Here is a 24381-nt window from a genome sequence, read left to right on the forward strand (position 1 = left end):
CTGCTGTGGAAGAAGAGGGGAGGAATGCTCACAGAGAGGGGCAGGCAGAAAGGATATGAATATCAGGCTCTGTGTGTGTGTGTGTGTGTGTGTGTGTATGTGTGTGTGTGTGTGTGTGTGTGTGTGTGTGTGTGTGTGTGTGTGTGAGAGTGTGAGTGTTGTGGATTTGTCATATTGGACGTTTGCCCAGCCAGCTAATCCAAACCCTGCGTGTGTGTCTGTGTGTGTGTGTGTGTGTGTGTGTGTGTGTGTGTGTGTGTGTGTGTGTGTGTGTGTGTGTTCCTATACTACCAGTGGTAGCCTCCAGAGTAGGGCAAAGCAGAGAAAGAGCTGTGGGCTGATTGAGTGCTGTAATGGAAGACAGGAAATGAGAAGGCTTGCTTAAGCCGACGCTAATCGATGTCCCCCTCCTTGGTATAATTCACACACATGCACACATTTAACTTTGAGGCTAAAGTGTAGGTCGATGGAACGTGTGTGTGAAGGGGTGGACAAGTTGTGTAGTATATCTTCCCAACAACGCACTCGGAGTCAGAAAGGTGTTGTGTGTGTGTGTGTGTGTACGGATGTGTGCCACTTCAAAGACTTATGTGGTGTGCACTTTGAGAGGGATGACGGAGAATCGGTAAAAAAAGGAACAGAGTGTGAGTGTGTGTGTGTGTGTGTGTGTGTATGCTCCAGGATATGAATGCTTTGGAGGTCTTCTTTATGTAAGAGCAGCTGTCAGGCCATTAGAAGGATGCCAGTAGGGAGTGTGAGTGAGAGTGACACAGATACAGAGAAACTCAGAGGCTCCTTGTGTGTGTGTGTGTGTGTGTGTGGTCAGCACACACTGATACACACAGCTAATAGAAATATTTATGATCCTTTTAATACACACACCAGAGCATATCTCTGCCTACACACACAAACATAAAACTGTTTCTGTGTAAGACACACAAACACCCAGGAGAGAGAGAGGAGTGGCCACAGACAGCAGGACTGAGAGGCAAATAAGCTTGGAAGAATAGCGCGAGCATGCAAAAACAGATCTTAACGCCGAGTGTGAAACCGGACAGACAGCATGGCAGACAGCATTGAAGCGTTCCTATCACCATGAGTTCAACCGCTTGTGATTGTATTGTTTTATCAGGCCACCGCTTCTGAAGATATCCATCTCTATGCCCCCCCCCCACACACACACACTGCCCCTCTATCTCTGTCTGAAGGTGACCTTGCCTGTCTGTCAGTCTGTAGCGATGACACTGGCCCTATCAGTAATACATCATGTAAGCTGTGTATCAGCCAGATGCCGCACTAGCCGAGCACTGGGTGGTCTGTCAGCCGTGCTCGCTTTATACAATATGCAAATAATCACATGCAAATGACCTGCCTACACATGTGACAGTATATCAGCGTGGATGCAAATGCAATGGGCTGTCAGATGTGTATGTTAAAAAGATGTAAAGATGTTGCAGGCCTTTCAGTAGATACAGTTACAGCTAACAAAATCAAAAGACTACTCGCTGACTGCTGGGGAAGAATGTGATTATAACACACGCGCGCGCGCGCGCGCGCACACACACACACACACACACACACACACACACACACACACACATACACACACTCTCACACAGAGGCCAGAAGCTCTGAGCAGCCTCCTGCTGTGCTGCAACAAGAGATGTATTGTAGACAACACAGCTGCAATAACAAGGCTGGCCCAGTGCTAGAAGGAGCTGTACTGCATGGCTCCCAGTCTAGACCGGCAAGAACAGCCGCCATATTGTAACATGATTATTTCTGCGTGTGTCAGAAAGCCACAGTTTTAAGTCCATTTCTAACATGTATAATCTACCTGAAAACTAATTTAAAGTCACAGTGACACATTTTGCTTCCTTACTTTTTATGCACATCACATTAAAACAGGAAACCGGGAGCTGAACATAAAACATTAGACTGTTTAAATTAAATCTGGCATCCGTTAGGGGGTCCAGACATCTATATTCTAATGGAAAGGGCTGAATTGTTCTCTACTCTGTAATAGTATTATTGAGTGTATATTTTATAAATTCCTCCTATGCAATTAACCCACCACTAGAGATTTGTTTTTACTTTCAAGCACATAAAAACCAAAGGATGTTTTGCCATTTGTTTCTCTTAAACTGTCCAACGGATGTGTGCTACTGTAGGCAGGTTGCGCTAATGAGGAAAAAAAAAAAAGTAAATACGGATTTTACTTTGAACCATCATAAAAACACGAACAAATCTACTGTGATTTAAACTGGATATAACTGATTAATTTTCTGTGTGAAGAATGGTGGTGGAAAGGCAAGATAAAAGGTGTAGGGCTGTATAAATGATTGAATTTAGGATACAAAGCACACCCTGTTATGCATTAACTGAGCAAATGTGCTGTAAACACAACTGCAAATGCCAAATATATAAATACACCTCAAGACATTTTTGTACACACATTACATATTGTCAAGTACCTGCTGATATTCTGTGAAATATTACTATTGTATATATTTTTTAATGTCATTAAAGAGAGTACTAGAGTGTTGCTGGAAATTTACAATCGACCTGTAAAAAAGCCTTTAATTTCCATATTTTGGGGTTTTGTTTCACACCAAAAATGGCAACGTGCCAAAAGAACAGCTGACAAGATATTTGGTTGATTGTGTGAATATCTAGCAATCCCATAACAGAAAATATTCCTCATTTAAAACAACATATTTTTCTGCTGACTTTCCAAACTGTCATGAGCTTTGTGTGTCCAGTGCACAGGTAATCGTTAACACACACACACACACACACACACACACACACACACACACACACACACAGAGAGAGAGACACAGAGACAGGCAGAGCACTCAGAGGGAGAGCGCGAGACAAAGAGGTTGAACAACACACCAACATCTCTACTCTCTGCAACCCAGGCACATCAAAGCCTTCCCCGCCCATTTATCTGTGTGCCTGTAAATCAAAAGGCATACTTTGAACACACACACACACACACACACACACAGAGAGAGAGAGAGAGAGAGAGAGAGAGAGAGAGAGAGAGAGAGAGAGAGAGAGAGAGAGAGCGACAGAAGCTCAGACTGCATTTGCTTTGTGCAGCAATGTCCAAGACTGGGTAGGGAAGGTAAAGGATTTCGCTGTAGACGAGGGAATTACTCGCATCAGCTCACTCTGTAAAGGGGAGAGGAGGATGACTGTTTACCAGGAGGAAGGAAAAAAAAAAAAAAAGAAGAGAAGGAAAGAAAAGACAGGGAGGTCGTTGCTGTGTCTGATACAGTGCTTTCTTGTCTACAATTCCCCTATTTACACCACTTTCACCCCTCACTTGCCCCTGCCACGATCATTGAAAGGTGACACACTGACGCGCACACACACACACACACATTTTCCTGCCGTTAACAATGGCTCAAAAGGTGTGTTAGATAAGAAGCCAGGTCAATGTAAGTAGCTGTAACAGCATGTTCGAGGCGAGATACTATAAACAGGAAGAGAAGATGAATAAATGCACAAACACATTCAGAAACTAATAGAGAGGAAAACCAAGGAATGTGCGCGCACACACACACAGATGATCTGTGGATCCCAGTGTGACCATATGGTTTGGCGGGGACTTCCTACCCACCGCAGAGGGAAGTGTCCGTTTACAGTGCACAGTTCAGTTGTCCGCCATCACATCCTGTCTCCCAGCTCTAAACGGCCATGCAAAAGCTGCTCGGCTCAGCCCAGTCATGGCTTTGAAGTTAAATCAAGCAGAAAGGAGACACAGTTCACCATACCATGCAATCAGCATCAGCATGTGGTGTGTTAGGGCGTACGCAACCTCAAACGACAAAGCAACTTAAAGAGAGCGCTTTATGATCTGTAGCTTATGTGTGAAGCTGGCTCACTTTGAGTCCGTTCTGTGAGTCGGGTCTCGCCTTTTTCCTCTATTGTGGTGGTGTGATCGACACCCACCTGTCCTTGGGCGGAGGGTGATTAGGTGTTCTTACAGCTGCCTCTCTGTAACAGAGTGAACGCATGGCGTGTGGAGAGTGATACGATGGGCTGAAGATGGAACGATCCAGCAGACATTGACTAACAGTCTGTGGAATACAACAGGGCGGGGTTATTGTTGATTCTCTTAAACAACGGGTATCATTGCCATGGCAGCCCATACGTTATCACCACGCAGCCACGCCCCGTCACCGGCCCGGACCAATGGGCAGGCAGCTGCCAAGCAAACAATCCCCGGCAGTGTTGGAATGGTTGAGGGAGAGAGGAGAATGTTAAATGTGCCACTTCATCTGGTGATTGACACAGAGCCTCTTGTTTACCGGCGCCATGGAGATTTGCATCCTTTTAGCACTGCCCCGCCTTCTCCTCTTCTCCCTCGTCTCTGCTCGTCTCCTCCGTGTCCCCTGCCTCACTCCCACGATCCTCCCCGTTTGTGGCGGGCTCTGCATGAAGTGGATATTACCCCACCCTGCTGCTATGATATCGATCAGCCTCCTCCCTCCCTTCTCCTCCTTCTCCTCATAACCCACTGCATTGATTCCACCTCTCCCTCTGAGCCTGCCAGCGAGGAGTGATTACACACGTTGCTCACATACAGTGATGCGCACGCACGCAAACACGCACATTAAGAGTCTTTGGTAGGGGCGTGGGGACGTGTGGCCGCGCTTCACTTTAAAGGCTATAAAGCCGCAACCAGCCCCGTGACAACACTGCTTCTTTTCATTCAAGGAAAGCAATGACTGCGAGCTTAGCATGACATATTACCATAATAAATATCGTTGTTATAGCATGTTAGCATAGCACACCAGCCATCTGGCGTACAGCCGACTGTGCTCTGGTGGGTTTTTTTTTTTTTGTGTCAGGCTGCTGCTAAAGACGGCTGTGGTGGGGCTTGACAGGTGGGCTCCAGACACCTTGTGATTCTGTGCAGAACCACATAGAGCAGATATACAATCGTTATATGGGCCTATGGTGCTGCCAGCTAGCCTGCTGAAGTCAAAGCAGTTAAATGAAACCACAAGGAGTGGGTGTAAGAACTACACAGACAAAATACTTTGTCCAAGAGCCTAAATCAACTATGAATGGTTGTAGGAGTTTTAAAGTTAAGAATAAAAATGCTCTCCTGTGTGGATGGAAAGATACCCAGGCCCCGTGCATTTCCACCGAAAGTCGAGCTCATTTAAACTGTGTCAGCAGCAGGAGCCACCGGCTCATCGGTGCACATTTAGTTAACCAACCCTCCTCCATTTACCAGATAGCATCTCTGCTAACAATAGCTCCTGGAGTGCGAAAGGTTTTGGAGTCCGAGCTGATGGTCTAACAAGGACAGTGTGGGCTGATGCAGCAGGAGCAACCACTTATCTCTGCGTAACCTCTCCCCGGCAGCAGCAACAATCCAGCAGAGAGTCGACAGCAACAAGCCAGCGATCCCAGATATTATACACACCCTTGCTGCCATTTGGCATTTAAATGGCATTTTAGCATGGCAGCAAACAGTTTGCACCTAATTATGGCCTGTTGCTGCTGTGTAATGAGTTGAACAAGTGTCTGAAACAGCCATCTACACAAGAGCAGGACTGTTAAATCTACTATCCTAAGAACAGCCAGTATCTCTGCCATTTAATGCCGAGGTGGACAGGATGTTAGTGTAGTTAATGTGGTGTGTATCACGTGTAAAATGTTAGCATAGTCAAAACAAAGATAAAGACAAGGTGGGACAGCAAGGACAGTGTGAGTGCGATCAATAGCAGGAATCAATATTTTCCTTCTGTGCCTTTGACTGTTTGAATTAGCACTTGTATTGCACTAATAACCTCTCACACAAAGTGACTTTCACTTGTGACCTGATCAAGAAAATGTGTTAAATGAAACACTCAATTGGCAGCTTAAAAAAATAAATAAATAAAAATAAATAATTGCAGTGCTTTTAAAATAAATACAAAAAGATGATGTCTTATTATCACTAAGTAAGCAAGTAATGTAAAAAAAAAAAAAAAAAAAACCTTTAATGATTTAGTGAGGCATCTTAGGAGATGACGTTTTGGGGCAAAAAGTACTCCAGTGGCAGTCAGCCATCTGTTAACAGTGAGCTTCATCGGTCCCCTACAGGTCCTGTCACCAGTCTACAGCGAAAAGAGCGTGAGCACAGGTTCCACTGCAGCGTACGCGCTGAAGAAATGAGGTGTGTGTTTTGTGTAAATGTGTGTATCCTGGCTCTGCAGGGAGGAGAGGACGAGAGGTCAGTGTCTATACACAGGAGCACACCCAGACCGACGGGGGTCTCAATCACCTCCGTCACCCCTTCACACCATCCACTCGCTGATGGAGAGAGCCTCCGCACTCATCCACCAACTCCATTACCCACTCCTACAGGGCCGCACATTAAATCATTCCATTTCACCTGCAGAGGAGGGTGACGGTAGGAGAAAAGCGTCCTCTCTTGCTGCCGTGCGAACCCATTCGGACATGCCCACGTGCTGGGTCGCCATCAGATCACCTCCCCGCCCCCAATCCTTAAAACGCCTGGAGGCGCAAGATTCACCACAAGGACGAGACAGTAGAGGAGAGAAAGAGAGGAGACGACGAAGGAAATAATGTGGAATAAGGTGAGGAAATGTAAGATATGAAAGGTGTAAATCATGGGCGCTCGTAAAGAGTTATTCAACCACAAATGGGGAGGGAATTACGGCCAACTACAAATGGGCCGTTAAGCTCAACAGCACAAGGTTAGGTTGTTGTGATGCCGCAGTCAAAGTCTATACAGTTGACTGTATAAGTCCTACCAAAACACACAGCCTATCCCATTTGGATTAAAACATGTATTTAAAATGTTCTGATTCAATTAGCTCCAGAAAAAGTGCGAGAAGGAATTAAACGGCGTGTCAGATAAAGCTCCCAACTCAGATTGCCAGGCAGGGCAGAAGCTTGCCTTAACAGCTGTAAAAGGGGAAGAGGAGAAGCTAGTGGATAAAACACATCGGGGATTTGACAACTGTAGAAAAAAAAAGAAAGAAAGAGAGAGACCAAGGGGAGGTCTATATATTTTTTTTAATCATTTCATTAAGATAGTGCTTAGGCTAATTTAACAGTAGGCTTAATAACGCAGGCTTTCCTCCCTCTGCTCTGTATACAAGTGTTAACCGCCTGCTGGAACAAAGGCGACTCTGTTCACAAACACAACACTGCCAAACTGTTAAGTACATTCCTATAAAGAGAGGAACAAAGAGCATTTGAGCGTGGCGGGAGGAGAAATGCATACAGCTACTGAGGGGATAGCACCGCTCAGCCCTTTGATGCCAGGAAATGTCTTTACCAGCCTGGATAGTGTTTATGCTGCTTCGTAACGTACTTTTTTAAGATCGAGGCAACAATAAAATAAACCGGTAGTGCAGTGAAATCTCAGTAGAGATGGTGTTTGGAAGGGATTACGACTGAGGAGGGAGAGGAAGTTTGAGGTATGTCCTGCCAAACAGCAGAAAGAGACAGGAAGAGAATTTAAAGGTTTGGACTGCATGTGGTAAAAACACAACAGAGTGGCAATGCAGGAATAATGAAATGTGTAATGTTTTGTGTGTGGAAACAAGACACAAAAAAAAAAAAAGCACAAACACCTCTCCGCAGAATAAATGGAGTGTGTGCGCGAGTGTGGTGAAGCGTCTCCAAGCCTTCGCAGCTGTGGTTCCCCCAGTTCATGTGATCCATTGGCGGTGACAGACAGGCAAACACAATTTAGACTCGCCCATCAAAGCACATGCAACACCAGCCACAGCGGGCGGAAATATGACGCACTGAATGGAAAATACACAATCTTCCCTCTGTCTGAGAAAAGTCTAGTGTAGATTTGTTATTAACTAAAATCTGAGGGGGGGGGGGGGGGGGGGGGGGGGTGAAAAAAAAAATCCTGTTTTGTCCCACTTTTCAAAGCCTTGTAAGTCTGTATTTTTTTTTTTTTTACTGTACACACGACTGAAGACAATCATCTTTTTGTGTTAGAGGATGTGCTCAGTCAGTCTCTGGGGACACTGGTGCATTTTAGAGGATTTTACAAATCCTACTAAAAAATACTTATTTGAGAGTGTGCGAGTGTGAAGCCTTCAAGTATTTCATGCGTTAGTTATGTAGCAGCTCCAGTGTCAAAATCTTGATGCCACAGTTAAGACTCTTGACTCGTTGGTTTCTGGGTTAAGAAGACGGTTTTCTTGCTCATATTTCGTTGTTCTCGAGAAAGTGCCTATGAAGAGTCTTTGACAGAGCGATACTCCCCTTTCGTGGTCAAAGCACGAGCATATGTGAGCCAGTGGTGTTGCATTAGATCGACAAGCATTCAGAGACGGAGGATAGATAAGAGTTAGCAGTGAGTCAAGCTGCAGCACGTGTACAAAATGTCAGAGGGTCTCTACAGGATTGCGGCGCTGCTGCGGGGAAGCTGCTGGAGATGGCAGCCTGTGGTGATGTTGCTGTTGTTTTAAAGGCTGTGTGAGGCAGTGGGTTCCACGGTACAAAGTGGAGACATTCCTCAGACCTCACAGCAATCCCTGAAATTTCCTCTTCTCCTGTCTGCTCCTCTCTCCGACCGATGCCCTTGCCCTTCTTCTTCCCTCTTTCCTTCCTCCCTTTGCTCTCTCTACTGGCAAGAGTTAATTTGCACCATGTGTTCTTTAATGGAGAAATGGGGAGAAAAAAATAGGGCCCTGGTGGAAGCGTGTGAACCCGATACCACTGTAAATCTCCACTTCCACAGCGTTACACCCCCTCCCCCTCCCTCCCTCCCTCCTCCTCCTCCTCCTCTTCCTCTCCTGTTCTCTCTCATTCTTTTTTTATTGGCATGTCACACATTGGACAAGCTGGAAATTACCCTGAGCTGAGAACCAGTGGCGAAGCAGGCCAGATACCTACTTAAGCTGAGAGAGAGGAGAAAAGTGGAGGGTGGAAAGTAAAGAAGAAGAAAAAAAAGAAAAAGGCGACGGGAGGGAAGTGGTAATGTAATGTGGTAGAATACCAGGAGGTGGGGTAAAATCTGACATCCATTTACAGAGCAGAGGCCAATCCAATTAAAGCTCGACCAGTCCACGCAAATGTGTTTAGTGTCTGGTTACTACACAAAGCATTGGGTGGCCAGGAAGAGACAAGAGAAGATCCTCTGAATTCAATAGTACTAAGCTACGGAAAATGATGAATGACCTCAGAAAAAAATAAAGCGACTCATCTAGAATTCAATGGTATCTACTGTTGAAACCAGAGGTTGCGAGACACTATGAACGTTAGACTACTTCAAAGGTCCCTTCGCCCTCTAATTTAGCGTGCAACCCCCTATGGAGGAGTCGACTGTTTTTGTTTCAACAGGAAGACCTGGTCAGGCCTCTTGTCATTAGTTTAATCTACAACGACCAGGTTGGGAGCGCTGCAGGTTTTCAGAGCATCAAATCTACCTGCCTTACTTGGCGTCTTTGCTACATTTGTTTTCCCACTTTCTCATCAAAGCCGGTGCCAAAGAAGGCAGCAGTGTCTGTTTGCTCTCCTGCTTTTAAGATGAAATGTAGCGCTCCATGCCAGAGCGCAGTGAATTCACTTCAGATGTTAGTAAGACATCAGAGTAGATATTTTCACTTGTGATGTGCCAGAAAAAATATAGGAGAGTGTTTGAGGCACTGCTGAATCTATCTATCTCTCTGTCTGAATATTTCAACAACTCTGCAACAAAAAGGTAAAATTAACACTCGGGTTTATATGCAAGGCCCAAATGTCATCTGTCACTGAAAAATTCTAGGACAAATCTCTATGCGTGAGAGATGCAGCCAAACTGGTGAAAGTAAACTAATGAAACTCCAAAGGGGGAAGAGTGGGCAAAAGGCTTCTCTGCTGAATAATTTAGCAGGGGAGGGTCAAAGAGGTGGCTATTGATTGAGCTTTTTAAGAGCCTTATAAAAAATACTACGGCCGCTGGCCCGGCCCTTCAGCAAGACCAACCCCCATTGTCCGGAGGCTGCACACACTCCCCATCTGGGAAAGTAATCACCACTCATAAAAACACACACAAACCCCATTTTGATTTCAGCGTGTCTACTTCTCTCCCCTCCCGTCTTCTATCCTAGCGAACGACATAATCCTATTGGTTGAACAACTAGTTTCCATAGCAGCATTTAGCTAATGCACAGGGAGGGCAGTGAGGGTGAGAGAGAAAAAGTGATATTTGTCCAAAAAAAGATGGAAAGAGGGAGAGGGGAGCCGTGGAGCCACGGAGAAGGTTGGGCAGGTTTCGTTTTATACCCACAAGGAGCGCTGAATACAGCTTGCTCCGCACGCTGGGTCTGAAATGTGTTGTTATCGCAACCCTGCCATTTGTATTGCTTTATTTATTCATCACTGTGCTCGTGTGGACAATCAATCTAACCTGCCTCCCCAAAGAGGCAAAGCTCTGTAGCTGTCTGAGAGATACATCCCTGTCTCCATCTGATTTCACAAACGTACCAGGATTGCAAACTGACGCCAGAGGAGGACTTCCACTCGCGTAGAAACAGCAGCTGCTGCAGCAAGCGACTCTAACACCTCAGCTAAATGACCTAATGTTATTACAAAGAATGGCATTAATGGCTTCACCTCAATGAAATTCCAAGTGTGCAGAGACAGAGGAGGAGGGAGGACATGGGAGGGGAAGGCAGGATTGGTGGGGTGCCTCATACCTCGGAGGAGCATTAATCAAAACGGTCATAATGGGGAAAGTCACCTGATACTGCTAGAGCAGCAGTAAAAAAAAAAAAAAAAAAATCCTTTGCTCATGGGGTGTAGTCACAGCCAACTGCAAGGAAAGGAAGGGGAGGGAGCTATTTGTCAAATAAAGGTAGGTAATCTGAGCAGACTTCATTTGTCCAAATCAGAAATAAATCCTACCACTTTATGCGTTATCCTGCTCCAGCCTGCAAACGTTAAGAAGTGTTATATCAGCAACAATTTCTGCTCTTATTTTCCTTTTCTGGGTAAGTGACAATGAATGGCCATTCAGTGCTCAGTAGCTGTTGTGCTGTGGCTCTTTTTGCTTTAAGGCTGCTGCTCAATGGGGAACATTACAGGCAGAACGCTTCAATCAAACAGCTTGCAGCAGGCTCGCCTGGCCGGCCATGTCTATAGACGCCTAGATGCCCTTGTCAAAGCTGCTTCCTCACAGGGACAAGCAGACACTTAAGACAGCCCCATGCACAATTGTGAAAGGCTGCACCTCCACATGCTCATGCCTCTGAAATGTAGCAGCTCGCTTACAGCAGCTGAGTGGACTGTGGAATGAAAGGAAGAGCAGAGAGACGCACGCGCACACACACACAAACACACACGCACGCACACACACACACACGCGCACACACACACACACGCACACACACAAAATTGCCCCTAATGACTGTAGCGCCCCTCTCTCAGGAGATGGCAGCGGCTGCTGCTCTACTCGATAAATATTAACAAGAAGTGCGACTGATGGCGGTGCTCACTGATCCATAATTGCATTTCAAAACTGTTCGATGGGGGTGGGGTGGAGGGTGCGCGCGCGAGGGGAGAAATGGGAAGATAGAAGAAAGAGGAAACTCAGCCTTCTAGGCAGTGACAAGAGACAAGTGACGACTGTCTAGTCAACCTCCTACCATCATCTCAATGGCTCAGCACCAGTGAGAGACTCTTTGGTGAGAGAAACACAGGTTGAGCACTACAGTTTGACGTTCTCCCTTTCATTGACTCGCTGCTCCATGCATCACAGGACACTTTGACATCGCAGCTTTACATAAATGGAGAGATCGGGGGGGACGGATCAAAGGGATGGCAGGGAACTCCATTACAAAGGCTTTGTGTACATTAAGTGATATATTTGCATGGATCTGAACATGCGCAGACGGGTTCCCCGCAGGCTAATTAGCCAGTGGATCTCATTGTAAAGCTAATTCTCAGCACTTTGGATTCCATTAGGGCTGCAGTCAGGGTCCACAGAAAACCTAATAACTGCTCATGTTAAGCATGCGTATTTATGCACATATATTTGCATCTTTATCAAACACTTTTAATTATGGGCTTTGAATAGGTGGGATTTTCCAAGGCCGTATGATAAGCACCGGCTAAAACCATCAGGAAACAGTTGTGAGAGATACAATTAACAGTTGGGGGTGTGTGTGTGCGTGTGCGTGTGTGTGTGTGTGCCCACGCGTATGTGTGTGTAGAGGAGGTACACACATGCTGTTTACATGACAGCTGAGCTGTTATATCCGTCCAACACAAACATGTATTTGAATACACATATAACCACACATGGATGGTGCATCTGTCCTGGTTACACACTGACAACTGGGGATGATAAAAATAATCAATGTTTAATTTTTTTCCACTAATGACCGTATCTGAAGTGCAAAGACTTTTAAATTTGCGTCACAGTTTTAAATCTAGATTGCATTTAAAGCTCTTTATTTCTGCAAAATAAGCAGCAAGATGCTTACGGCAGGGAAAATTTATCTTGCACTAAAAGTCAGATGGTACTTTGTGCATCATTAAAACATAACGGCATATTCATGGTGCTGGTTTTCTGTTATAGTCCTAGAAACAATTGTCACACTGTGAAAATATGGGAAACTATAAATAGCAGTTTCCCTCATTAAATTTCAAGCTATCTGCTAATTAAATGTTTTGCCTCTCCAATCAATTATTTCAACCAGTTTCAGTAAATAGATGGTATCATTTCACAAACACCATAGCAGCTCACTGGTGACAAGGAGAGGAGGTCTAAAATAGTTTCTAAATGAAGCCAAGTGCACATGGCTGTGAGGGCATCTGGAAATAGTATTAATGCAGTTAGTGGAAAAATGCCAAGTGTTTTACAGATTTTGGAAGCCAGAAGTCTTTTTTTTTTTTTAAACAGATAAACGCAGAGCTGACACTTATTTTGAAATACAATAAATAATGCTGCTTTATTTGACAGATATTAGGGAAGACAGATATTACCAAACAAAATGGTCAAAATCACAATTGTGTTTCCTGGTATCCTGCACCTTACTGAAAACCCACTTGCACAAATCCTGCTTGTAAGATGCAAGGCTAAACATTTATAAATATGAGCTATAATTTATAGGCAGTTCATTCTCCTTTCCAGACGCATCTTTTGTTTCAACACATCAATTAGACTGAAACGCATCAGAATCCAATGCTACACACATGCGTAGTGCATCTCTGGACATGTTACTTGACAGTGCTGGAAGCCTGAACTAACATCGCAACATGTTTTCCCTGGACAAACATGCAGAATGTATCACAGATGTGCTTGTTCACATCTCACGGTGGAAACGGGGACGGTTACAGCCTCACGCTGCTGCCAAAATGAGGAGTACAGAATCGAAGCAAATACACTTCTGCACACATGCCGTAAACTGGTTATATGACAAAGAAAATCCTTCAGCCTCTTAAGCTGATCAGGCTTGCAACATATAAGCTGGACTCCTGGCAAGATAATTGCATTGTACGTGGCATCTAATTAAATGTCCATGAGCAGGAAGATCCAGGGGTGGAGCTGTGCTTGTGTGTGCGTGTGTGTGTGTGTGTGTGTGTGCGTGTGTGTGCGTGCGAGGCTAACAGTGGAAGAAAGACTGTGTGTGGGTGTGTGTTGGCGTACTGGGCTCCTCAATCCCTTGTTCCCAGAGGGAGAAACGCTGCAATCACTCCATTAGGGAAAGAGGTAGGGAGACAGGGATGCTGAGAGGGGAGAGAGAGAGAGAGAGAGAGAGAAGGATGTGGGGGAGGGAGGGAGGCAAGGAGGGAGGGAGGACGGAACACAGCTGACTTGGCCAATAACAGCAAATGAGGTTAGATACAAGCAGAGAGGGGGGTAGGAGGGTCAATGAGCATTGAGGACATGGACACAATGACTTGAACATGGGATGGGAGGAGGGAGGGAGGTGAGTGACAGCAGATAAAGAGGAGCGGGGATGAGGGGGGAATGAAGTCGAGAAACCGACAGATGAGAGAGTGAGAGGGAGAGAAATGGAGACAGAGGGGACAATCGAAGTAAGAAAAGCAGGATGGATCGGTGGAGTCAGGGTCAATGGGCAGATATGGCTGCAGACTGTTCAGCACTCAGTTGCTGTCAAATAGCTCATTGTCTTAAGAGTCTCCTCTCACACAGCAGCAGCCAGCTCACGTAGGACTGCGTGTTGTGTTGTGTTACACCACGTGAAGTATCAAACTACATTATCTTAATATACAACGCACGGCCAGAATATAAACACGACAACCAAACATGGCACATGCGTACACCTGCACACAAAACCTACAAGTCTGCAGCCGGCAGGCTCGCTGCATTACGCTCATCAAATATAGATTGTAAACACATTTCAAGGTCACGACACCGGGTGTAAACTGAAACTAGCCCTTGTGGGAAAACGCACTGGAGAGTAGTTGGCCCTTAATTGACTTAACTAACGTCAGAGAGATTTAAAAGGCCGGTTTTCTAAAAATACATCCTAATGTATCGTCATAATGGTTTTGCGTGAGCGCTGCAACTTAAACATACGTTTTATTAATTCTTTTAAACAACTGGTGCACAATATATCTTTCTTGTTTTACTGCTTCTCTTTTTGTTCAAGTCTTGTTCATGTATTTTTGTATTTTAACAAACCTGATAAGGTTATTACTAATTTACTCTTATCTTATTTAACTGTAGGCATGGCGGTGAATGAATAATAGTGGCAGGATTTCAACATTTTATCACACTTCCACTCCTGACTTTGTTAAAATGGCCTCCTCCTGGTCATCTTTGTATCTGGGCAGACATCTTAGGAGGAAGGCAGGAGGCTGAAATCTATATGGCTGGATCAATATGTCACAGAGGTTGTAGCGGGCACCACAGCTGCCACTGTTGAGTAAACAAACGAGGGAAAATGATTGTCCTCCAAGTCAAGAATGACCCCAATAATGCTACAGGATGGATTTTTTTTTTTTTTTGCGTGTGTTATTGCAGAATCACTCGCTCGGTGTGTGTGTGTGTGTGTGTGTGTGTGTGTGTGTGTGTGTGTGTGTGTGTGTGTGTGTGTGTGTGTGTGTCTGTCTGTAACAAGCAACAAGGAAGAGCACATACAACAAGACAAGGCTCAGAATCCTCCCAACGCACAGTGAGAGAAACATATAAAAGATGTAAAGAGACAGAGGGGCGGGCTTCAATCCTTGTTCTTCTTCACGCAGGAGAGATTGATGGCTGCATTCAGGATTTCTACGCGCCACTAATTGGATTCACAGGTCATTAGATAAAGTACACAAGTGAGACTGTTACAGCCTAAAGACTGAAGGAGGGAGGAGAGAAAAGGGAAAAGAGAGAAGGGTGTGAGAGGGGCAATATTGATGAGGTTGTTTGGTTCAGGACCAATAAAATTTCCTCCCCCTCTGCTGTGCCTCCAAAGCTCTGCTGCACCACACAGAGGGGGGGTTGATCGATATAATTTGTGCTGCAAGAAAAAAGTGGGGGTTGGAGACAGAAGCGGGCGGGGAGACACGAGAGAATAAGTTGATGTCTAATGTGTGGTTCACGTACATGAATCTCAAGTTGCCTGTTGTCTCTCCTTTTCAATATATTGTGGCAAGAGGAGGAAATGAGATTACACCGACCATTATGTTCCACAAAAGAGCAGAATGAGTGGATGAACATTGTTCGTTCTCCCAGAGGCACGAGTCTGTGCCCCAGTTTTTGAGTGCGGGTTGACAAGAGTGGCTTTGAGGTTGGCCAGCAAACATGCTAGTTTATACCAACATGTGCAATTACAACCTAAATCAGCTATCATCCTAAAAGAGGATTTTTGTGCTGGACTACTAAATAGAGATTACGAGTTTCCACTGTAGCCAGTGGAGTCGCAGCCTTTTGGTGATTTGTAGCCGTGACAAAGTGAGCTCACTGAAAATTGCTGTTCTTGTTTAGGGAGCCAGCGGGGCTTGTTGTTTTAACATAGGAGGACAAGGGTACAGTCTGCTCAAACACATACAGGCATGCAGATGGCTGTTCATTAATTACAGATGGATTGGGGGAGGGAGTAACAGAGTGAGACACAGAGAGAGAGAGAGAGAGAGAGAGAGAGAGAGAGAGAGAGAGAGAGAGGTCAGCTAATGTAGCTGTTATTCTCTCTCTCCCTGGACAATTACCTCGGTCTGCCCCAGCCCTCTTCTGGCGCTCTTAATCAAGGTGCAGGTGCGTGGGTTTTCATGCGAGTGTGTGCATGCGCATGCGCGAGAGTGCATGAGAAGGGGTTCCTGCCGTCCTCAGCACTCTGGAGCAGCAATCCGATTAAAGCCCTGCTGCTGTGGGGCCTGGCTGCAAGGCCTACAGCTCACCTTAAAACCTCTTCTACAAATAACAACTGCCCTTTACGCACCCAAGTAATCACACACACGTGCATACATACAAACGAGAGTGTGTGTGTGATCATCCCTAAAATGCACACAGACATGTAGTATATATATATATATATATATACACACACACATACAGTCACTACTCAACCTTTTCAAATAGCAGTATGTGTGTGGCCTCCGAGCTGACCGTGGTTTTTGGCAGCCGTTAGTTTGGCCCTGGGGCCTCGCTGCCCCTCACCTGGTGTTATCTGCTTAGACAACCAGTCTGTTAAAAGACACGCAACAGTCACTCCAGGACGCTTAACTGTGGCTTCATTTGGCAACACAAACCCATCAAAACGCATATTCCGGTAGTCTTTGCCTATTAAAATGGCGGCCACATTACAGCAAACCTGGGCCAAACCTCGTTCCCCTTTTCGTTCATGACGGTTGGAAACCATACAAAAGACCAATTAAAAACAATCGCATTCAGTTGCGCAATCAATTTCAGGCTTCACTGATAATTTTGCATTTGGGGAACTTTGACCTGTAAATTTCCTCAGCCAACAGCATTACTTGTCCGGGTGCACTGACATCTGAGAAAAGTCCAACATGGAGCAAACCATTACTACTACTAGTGTAATCAAAAAGCTGAAATCATACAGTATATTAACGGAAAAAGACATTCAGCATGTGAAACAAGTCATGATTTCTTAAACTGCATATTGTGTCATTAAAAAAACAGACCGCATCTCTCAAACCATAACGCTGCATCGTTTTTTCATCTGCATGAACAAAGACAAATCTGCTGTGCGTGAAGTCAAATGCAACTTTCCCTTTGGCGAACACGGAGAATGCGGTGTGAGAAAATCAATTGTGAGCGTGCGTATGTGTGCATGATACATTTTAAGTGTCCTGTTACTGAGAAAACAAGCACCACCTCACTGAACTGACCGAGCTTGATGAATCAGCCGTTCTCCGTAGCAAATTAAAAGCTAATTTCTTTCTTTATTAAGCAAAAGAGGCAATTTAGCCACATTAGGTCGTACAAAAATCAATTGAAAACTGATGAAGGTCTCCTTCATTAAATCAATTAAGTGCATCGACAAACATCTATATTTCAATTACAAGCATTATTACACTGCTGGTGGATTGCAAAGGTGGGTAATATTCAAGACAGACTCTTGGACGGGTTTTTATTTGTCCACACAGCAAACCTCAGAATATAAGATCATTTTTAAAATCAAATATTTAAAGTTTCTTGATATCGAGAGTGTATGAAACTCTCGTCATACTTTTTGGTGCACAACCTACGAGAGCAGAAATGGTGTGTTTTTCAGCACAGGACACGGAACAGCTGGGCGAGTTGGTGCTGGACCTCCGCATGGTGCGAGGACACATGCAGGGGCAATGAAAAAGCACAGATAGGAAGTGAAAATCTACTCACCAGCTTGAAATCCTGAATGCTACAAATGAAGTAGGGAGTGTTGGGCCGCCGACTCTCAATGTACACACAATCTGCAAGTGAGAGAGAAGAAGAAGGAGAAGAAGAAGAAAAAAAAAACGGGCTTTTAAAGAAGATGTTCACGTTTCTTTAAGCTTTCATGTTTTTAAGCAGTCAAGACTCGGTAATGTATTATTGTGTGTGCCGTTACCTCTGCTGAAAAGACATTTTTTTTCTCCTTGAGTCAAATTCAATTGGAATGCGAGTAATAGGATTAAGGACTTTTGGAGCGCTACAAGGTTGCCTTTCCAAAGCAAACATTACGCCCTAGGGGAATTATGTTATTGTTCCACTCCATTTATACACCAGTGAGCAATACTGGCTTTAACCCCGTCCCACCCCGGAGTCATCACTGTAACTCGTCGCTATAAAATGACAGCTTTACCTTTACGCTTCTAGTTAGCTTCGGGTTAGCATGAGTGAAACAAAGAAAACCAAAAAAAAAAAAAAAAAAATCCACCCTCTGTCTCCTCATTAATCTTTTAAAAATGCTGCTTTATTACATAACCCACGCAAGCGTCCAAAGCGGCCCTCTGACACGGATGTGTGAGGAGGTGGCTGTGTAGCTAAATTGAATGTGACTGGTGGTATGGCCAGGTCGTGAACTCTCATCTCCTTAACAAAAACATTGACGCTGCAGACGACCAAAACCACACAGCCACTTCTGCGGAGAAGAAAAGGAGGAGGAGGAGGAGGCAGGGGATGGGGCTAATGGTTACTGCTAAAGCCTGGCACGGTACTTTCTAGAAAAAGACGAGTGGTGGGATTATTATAGAAATACAGGTTTGAATTCACAGAAGTCAAATTAGCATATTAGTCACCAGCAGAAACCGAGAGTGCAATCAAACCGAGCGTAAAATTCTTTATTTTTGTGGAAATCATATCATAACAGCTCTTACTTGCTCAACAGGCACGGCAATCAACAGCCACTGACGTGAGTGAATAAAAAAATAAAAATAAATACACCCCACACACCAGATAGGAGCAATGTAACGAGCTATTTGACTGCTCCCAGGGCCGGCTTTTCCGACCATTTAGTGCAACAGAGTGTAGCACTTCTGCTACTATGAACACAGCCATGGAGAAGGACTGTATCGTGCAGCTGTGTATGCCTCGATTAGAAAAAAGAAAAAAGAAAAACCACCACAGGTAAGATTTACATCAACAACACAACCCGCTGGTGCTCGTTCCACCCGAACATATGCTGAGCTGTACTGCGCAGGAGGATTGGGCCACACATTCCCCAACAAAAGTGGTGCGGCCGTTTTTTTCCTTTTCTTTTCTCTGACTGACAGTGGCATCATCTGTTATTTATTTGTTTGTGTCAACAGAGTTATCGATCGGCCTGTGGTTTATCTTACCGCTTCCAGAGGAAAAGAAGGGTGGCGAAGATATTAAATGGCTCTGACACCCAAGATACCATTTGTAGAGGGGCTGGTGTGTATAAGTGCACTTCTGACATCACGGCTTTGTTTTTTTGAGAGGACCTGTGTGTGTGTGTGTGTGTGTGTGTGTGTGTGTGTGTGTGTGTGTGTGTGTGTGTGTGTGTGTGTGTGTGTGTAACCCCAGGGTGGGCTTGTTATCTGCTGTGGGCTGAATGAGCTGTTCTAAAAGGGGGGAGGTATTGGTGGTGTGTGTGTGTGTGTGTGTGTGTGTGTGTGTGTGTGTGTGTGTGTGTGTGTGTGTGTGTGTGTGTGTGTAGGGGGTGGGTTATCGCCCTCACTGGCTCTGAGTGAGGCATTATATATATCTCTCTCTCTCTCTCTCTCTCACTACTGCCCTCTCCACCCCCAACCCCCCCCCCCCCTTTTCTCCCTCCTCTACACCATCCCTGGAAGTCATTTACAAGATAACATGAATGAAAATATCCATCAGTGCTATTGTGTGATCTGTGAGCAAAGCAGTGTGTGTGTGTGTGTGTGTGTGTGTGTGTGTGTGTGTGTGTGTGTGTGTATTGAGAGAGACAGAGAGAAGCGGGAGTAGGAAGAGGAGGAGGGAGTAGGACGGGGAGAGTGGGGGGAGGGCAGAGAACAAAAGAGACTAATCTGAATGAGATGACATGTTTCGGAGGAGTCAAATCGGGGGAATTAGGGTTTAGTGTCCCTTCACCTCGGTGGCACATTCATTTAGAGAGGCCAGATCTCAGTGTCTACACCCCTGAGCACATCAACAGGCATAAAGGCAGCGAGAGTGAAAAAGATAGGTGGTAGGGAGAGGGGGAAAAAAAAGAAGAAAGAAAGACAGGGATCTAGTTTAATCATTCACAGACAGCAAGCGAGTCTATTCTTCGAACGTCAAAAGCACATTTTGAATTCATCCTGGGCACTAAAAGTCTACTACCTCAAGGGCATTTCTCTGAAAGAGACTATAACACGAATCTCAATGAATGTGAAAGTTAAATTCAAGTTAACGCTCCAGACTCTGCCATTTGAACGAAAAGGGAGGCAATGGAGCTCAGGGAGGTTGGGTGGACATACATGTGTGTGTGTGTGTGTGTGTGTGTGTGTGTGTGTGTGTGTGTGTGTGTGTGTGTGTGTGTGGGGTGGGGTTTGAAACGGGCCACACGGTTCCTCCAGGGGTCTGCCTGGCTTGTTAAACATTCCTGCCATTTTGTGTATTTGGAAGTGGGTCTCCTCGCTCAAGTGGAGAAGTGGAAAAGGGGAGGGACGAGGGGTTTAACTGCGGCGGGGGTCTAATGTGGGGGATGGGCAGTTTTTTTGTTGGTTTTTTTTAGGATTGAAGTGTGTGCCTGCTGGATGGATGAAGCCTTCGCCGTAGCAGGGAGAACAGCAAACAGCACGGCCTTTTTTTTTCTCGTTCCTTCAGCGGCCGCAAGTTTGACTTCCTCTGCTCGGGACCTGCCTGTGGTCCGCTGCTGCGCTGCCCAGGCGCAGAGCGGGAGTTCAATACTTCGACAAAGGGAGATCCGTCACGAAGCTACCGAGTGCGGCTCCTCTGCTGCGACCTGATCCTGGTGGTCATCGTTTCTCCAATTACGCTGTCACTTCTGAGTTCAAACGACTGAATATTCATTGTTATAACCTCGCGGCTTTGCACAAACGCTGTATAATGTTTTCAGCTGCGGTTCATTGTTCAGCCAGCCATTCTCTTATGGCTGCCAAGCATGTCTAATCAAAAACACACCTAGCCTCAGCAAAAGAGCCGTGGTCCTACTCGGTCTGCATCAAGCACACAAGATGCTGTTTAATTTGCTGCAGCGTTCCAGCGGCGGGGAGGTGGAGCCGAGATAATATCAGCGTGGCTATTTGTTTTTACGAGCCAGCAACAATGGGGAAAGTCACATTGTGAACACAGTCGTGTACGCCAATGTTTTGTAAACAGTGATGGGGGTGGGGGGAAGGCGCACATATTTTAGGATGAAAGGAGTGTGTTAAATCAAAAGGAGCTTTCTGTTTTAGCCATGCTCGTGAGGTGAGGTGGGCAGCGTTAACCATACCTGCAGGACGCACCTGCGTTGTTAAAAGCGCTTGCTCGGCTCAAACTGGCCGACCACACGTGCAGGAAGGTACACTAAAGCTAAAGCTGCTACTCCCCCCCCCCCCCCCCCCCCCCAAACACTCGACTCTACTGATCCTAAAATTAAATAGCGCGAAGAATGCAATAATGGAAGCACAGGGGGTGTGAGGGGACTCAAGGACCAAAGAAGGACAGAGAGCTGGGGGAGAAAAGAGGGGGGACTGGTGCTACTACCGGTTCAGCACATCAGCTGATGGCTGAGGCTGCCTCGCAGCTACTCTACTTTCTGCCGGCTCGGTCCCGGTGGGTTGGCGGGACATTCAGCCGGGGCCTGAAGGCACACGGGACACTCGATTCCTCCCCAAACTTTCCTCTCCTCTCCTCTCTTCCACCAGCCCAACAAGTCTCCCTTCTTCTCACTGGGAAAGCAGTGGGAAATACCTGGCAAGCGATACCATCAGCTCTCTACAATAGGGCAGGCCTACAGCTGACTGAGCTCCTCGGGGAGAACAGAGACTCTTTGACAAGACCCTCCCTCCACCCCTCTCCTTTCCCTCTCGGCGAGCCCACGCTTTCTCATTTAGCAGTCGGCAGGTGGTTGGATTTCACTAAAAAAAGCCCTTTTCCCAGAGTCTCTAGCGTGGGGGAGAGACGGGCGAGCAGAGAGGGCCTTTTAAAAATAGATCTGCTCAGTTAGCGACGAGCTACAGATTCACACTGCTGTGTTTCAATATGAAATAGTTCAAAGGGCTTGTCCCCTTATGCCAGCTGGACTAAAAACAGCAAACTGATCGACAGCTAGCCTTTGTAGCACCGGGGAGCTGCAACGCTAATGCGCCACCCTCTATTGTCTTGGCTCATATTAACCAGTCGAGATTTACTGAACCACATTACACTGCTTCTCAATAAAGATGCACACCGAAAACAGTGAACATTTTTGATTTACATTTAAACAACTAAAAATGTCCTCGTCAAGGTAGTGAATACAGTTCAGGGAACTGTACTGACCAGATCTACAAGTCTGGTAGGGAGTAGCTGCAAATGAGCAGTGTGGAAGTGAGCTCAGCCCCGACACTCGCTTGTCCTTGTGAGAGAGCCTCAGCCAAATTATATTTACACTTTAACTGCACTGTTAAAAATGTATAACTGAGGTGACTAAGAAATTGTGTTTTAACGAGGATCTGACGCATCAGGTCGGTTCGGGATGTGGCAGAATTTGTGCATCATCAGCAATAATAATGCTATACATTATACACAATATGAAAACAATTACAGCTGACATATATTTGAAGAAAAAAAAACAACAACCTGAAGCCCTTTTGAGTATAATAAACAGGTCTGTGCGACTGCCAACAGTTGGTCCAAAGTTTGAAGAGAGGAGGAGGGCTGGTTATCGGGCTCAATGTGTGTGTCAGACACACTCCTACTGAACAGCTTGCTGTGTATGCACATGACACATACAGTGACACGCACACACGCTCTCGCACACGCACATGCACACGCTATACCCCCCGGGGTTCTGTGGCGGCTGCTGCAAGAAGCGCCAGCTGTCCACATCAACAACTCCCTCAACACTCGTACGCACAAGGTGTTTTTCTCGGTCTAACCTGCAATCTTTCTCCATTATTCACTGCACTCACTACACAAATCTATCACTTTTCAGGAAGAATTTACTAAAATTAATCAAGCTTCCTCCTCAGCGAGTTGATGTGGCAGCAGGTGGTTTCCATTAAACCGAGCAGCCAGCCAGCCAGCCAGTCAGTCAGTCAGTTAGGAAGGAAGGAGACATGCTATGGCAGCCGGCCACCTGCAGCCACAAGCACAGTCCTGCTGCAGTGGAGAGAGAGGATGAGCTCTGTGGATACAACTCTGAGTGTGTGTCGCTGTGTGCTTGTCAGAGATAGGGACATGACTGTTAAAAAGGATGCCTTGTATGTGTATGAATGTACACGTGTTACAGTACACTTACACTAATGCTAGTTATCCGCGTACTATGTATACGTGTGTGTGTGTGTGTGTGTGTGTGCACTGCCATTTTTGTGTGCGTCTCCATGCTTCTAGGGTGTCCGTTATTGATCCTCCAAGGCAAAGAGTATAATCTCTAGAGAGAGGATCTATAATGGAGGGTGGGGGGTGGATGAGTGTCGAGAACAGGCTCTGGAGGTGTCTGACCGGACCTGGGGACGTGGCGAGAGCTCAGCCACAGGGCACAGATCGATTTTGGCGTGTCTTCTTGCACTGCATTGGGCTGTTCATCCTAGCAGCCGACCATACAGACGGCCCGGGACACAGTCCCCTGGCCACCGCTGCCGCAGACACACTCCTCTATCCCTTTTAAAACAGCAGCACATCTAGAGTCAGCTGCAGGCCCACCTACTGGCCGATTGCACTCCCCTACCAATCGATGTGCACTAAGCCGCCTGAACCCATCTTCAAGGGATAGAAAGGCTAAGCAGAGATTGGAGGGTGGCTGGAGACTGGGAGTGTGGAGATGGTTTCAATACTGGCTTACCTGTTATTTCTTATGTGAGGATATGAGCCCGTGTGTTTCTAAAGCTCCCCTGCGACGAAAGCAATCAAAACAGTATTTTGGTTAACTATTTCTTTCGGTATCTGCACTGCTCTCCATCGCGGCCTTCCTCTCCTTATGTCTGGGGTGGCACAAATCCCTCTCTGAGGGTGGTCAGTTTTACATATTGTGTGTCACTAGACGGCTATAAAGGGATTTAACATTTAGTAAAGCATAATCCATTGCAGGCTTTGTGCCTGCCTAAGCTGTACACATCAAATCTGATTGCAAAAAGGCTGCTACCAATGACCAAGCAGGAGGAGGAAAATAAGCACACAGTCAAACACGCACACACACACACACACACACACACACACACACACACACACACACACACACACACACACACACACACGGCTTATCACTTGAACAATAAGCAGAGGTGACAGCGGGAAGTCAGTTGTTGAGGTGGAGGATCTCCCGTGTTGACAATAGGAGGCAAATTACAAACGAGTGTACCGGTGCTGGAGCCGTCACTACCCAGTCGTGACTC

At 45.9% G+C, this 24381-nt stretch overlaps 1 protein-coding gene across 4 annotated transcripts in view; it reads right to left on the reverse strand.

Moving 5' to 3' along the window:
- Window positions 1-24381, reverse strand: part of rerea (arginine-glutamic acid dipeptide (RE) repeats a) — a 124967-nt gene that overhangs the window by 47667 nt on the left and 52919 nt on the right. For all 4 annotated transcript variants that reach the window (XM_069141630.1, XM_069141631.1, XM_069141632.1 and 1 more), the window contains one exon: window positions 17786-17856. In XM_069141630.1, the coding sequence (XP_068997731.1) occupies window positions 17786-17856 (71 nt within the window). The remainder of the gene's footprint in view (window positions 1-17785; window positions 17857-24381) is intronic.

The sequence above is a fragment of the Embiotoca jacksoni genome, unplaced genomic scaffold (genome assembly GCF_022577435.1).
Source record: "Embiotoca jacksoni isolate LCO1_2020_lvr unplaced genomic scaffold, fEmbJac1.0.p SCAF_9, whole genome shotgun sequence".
In the NCBI taxonomy this organism is placed as follows: Eukaryota; Metazoa; Chordata; class Actinopteri; family Embiotocidae; genus Embiotoca; species Embiotoca jacksoni.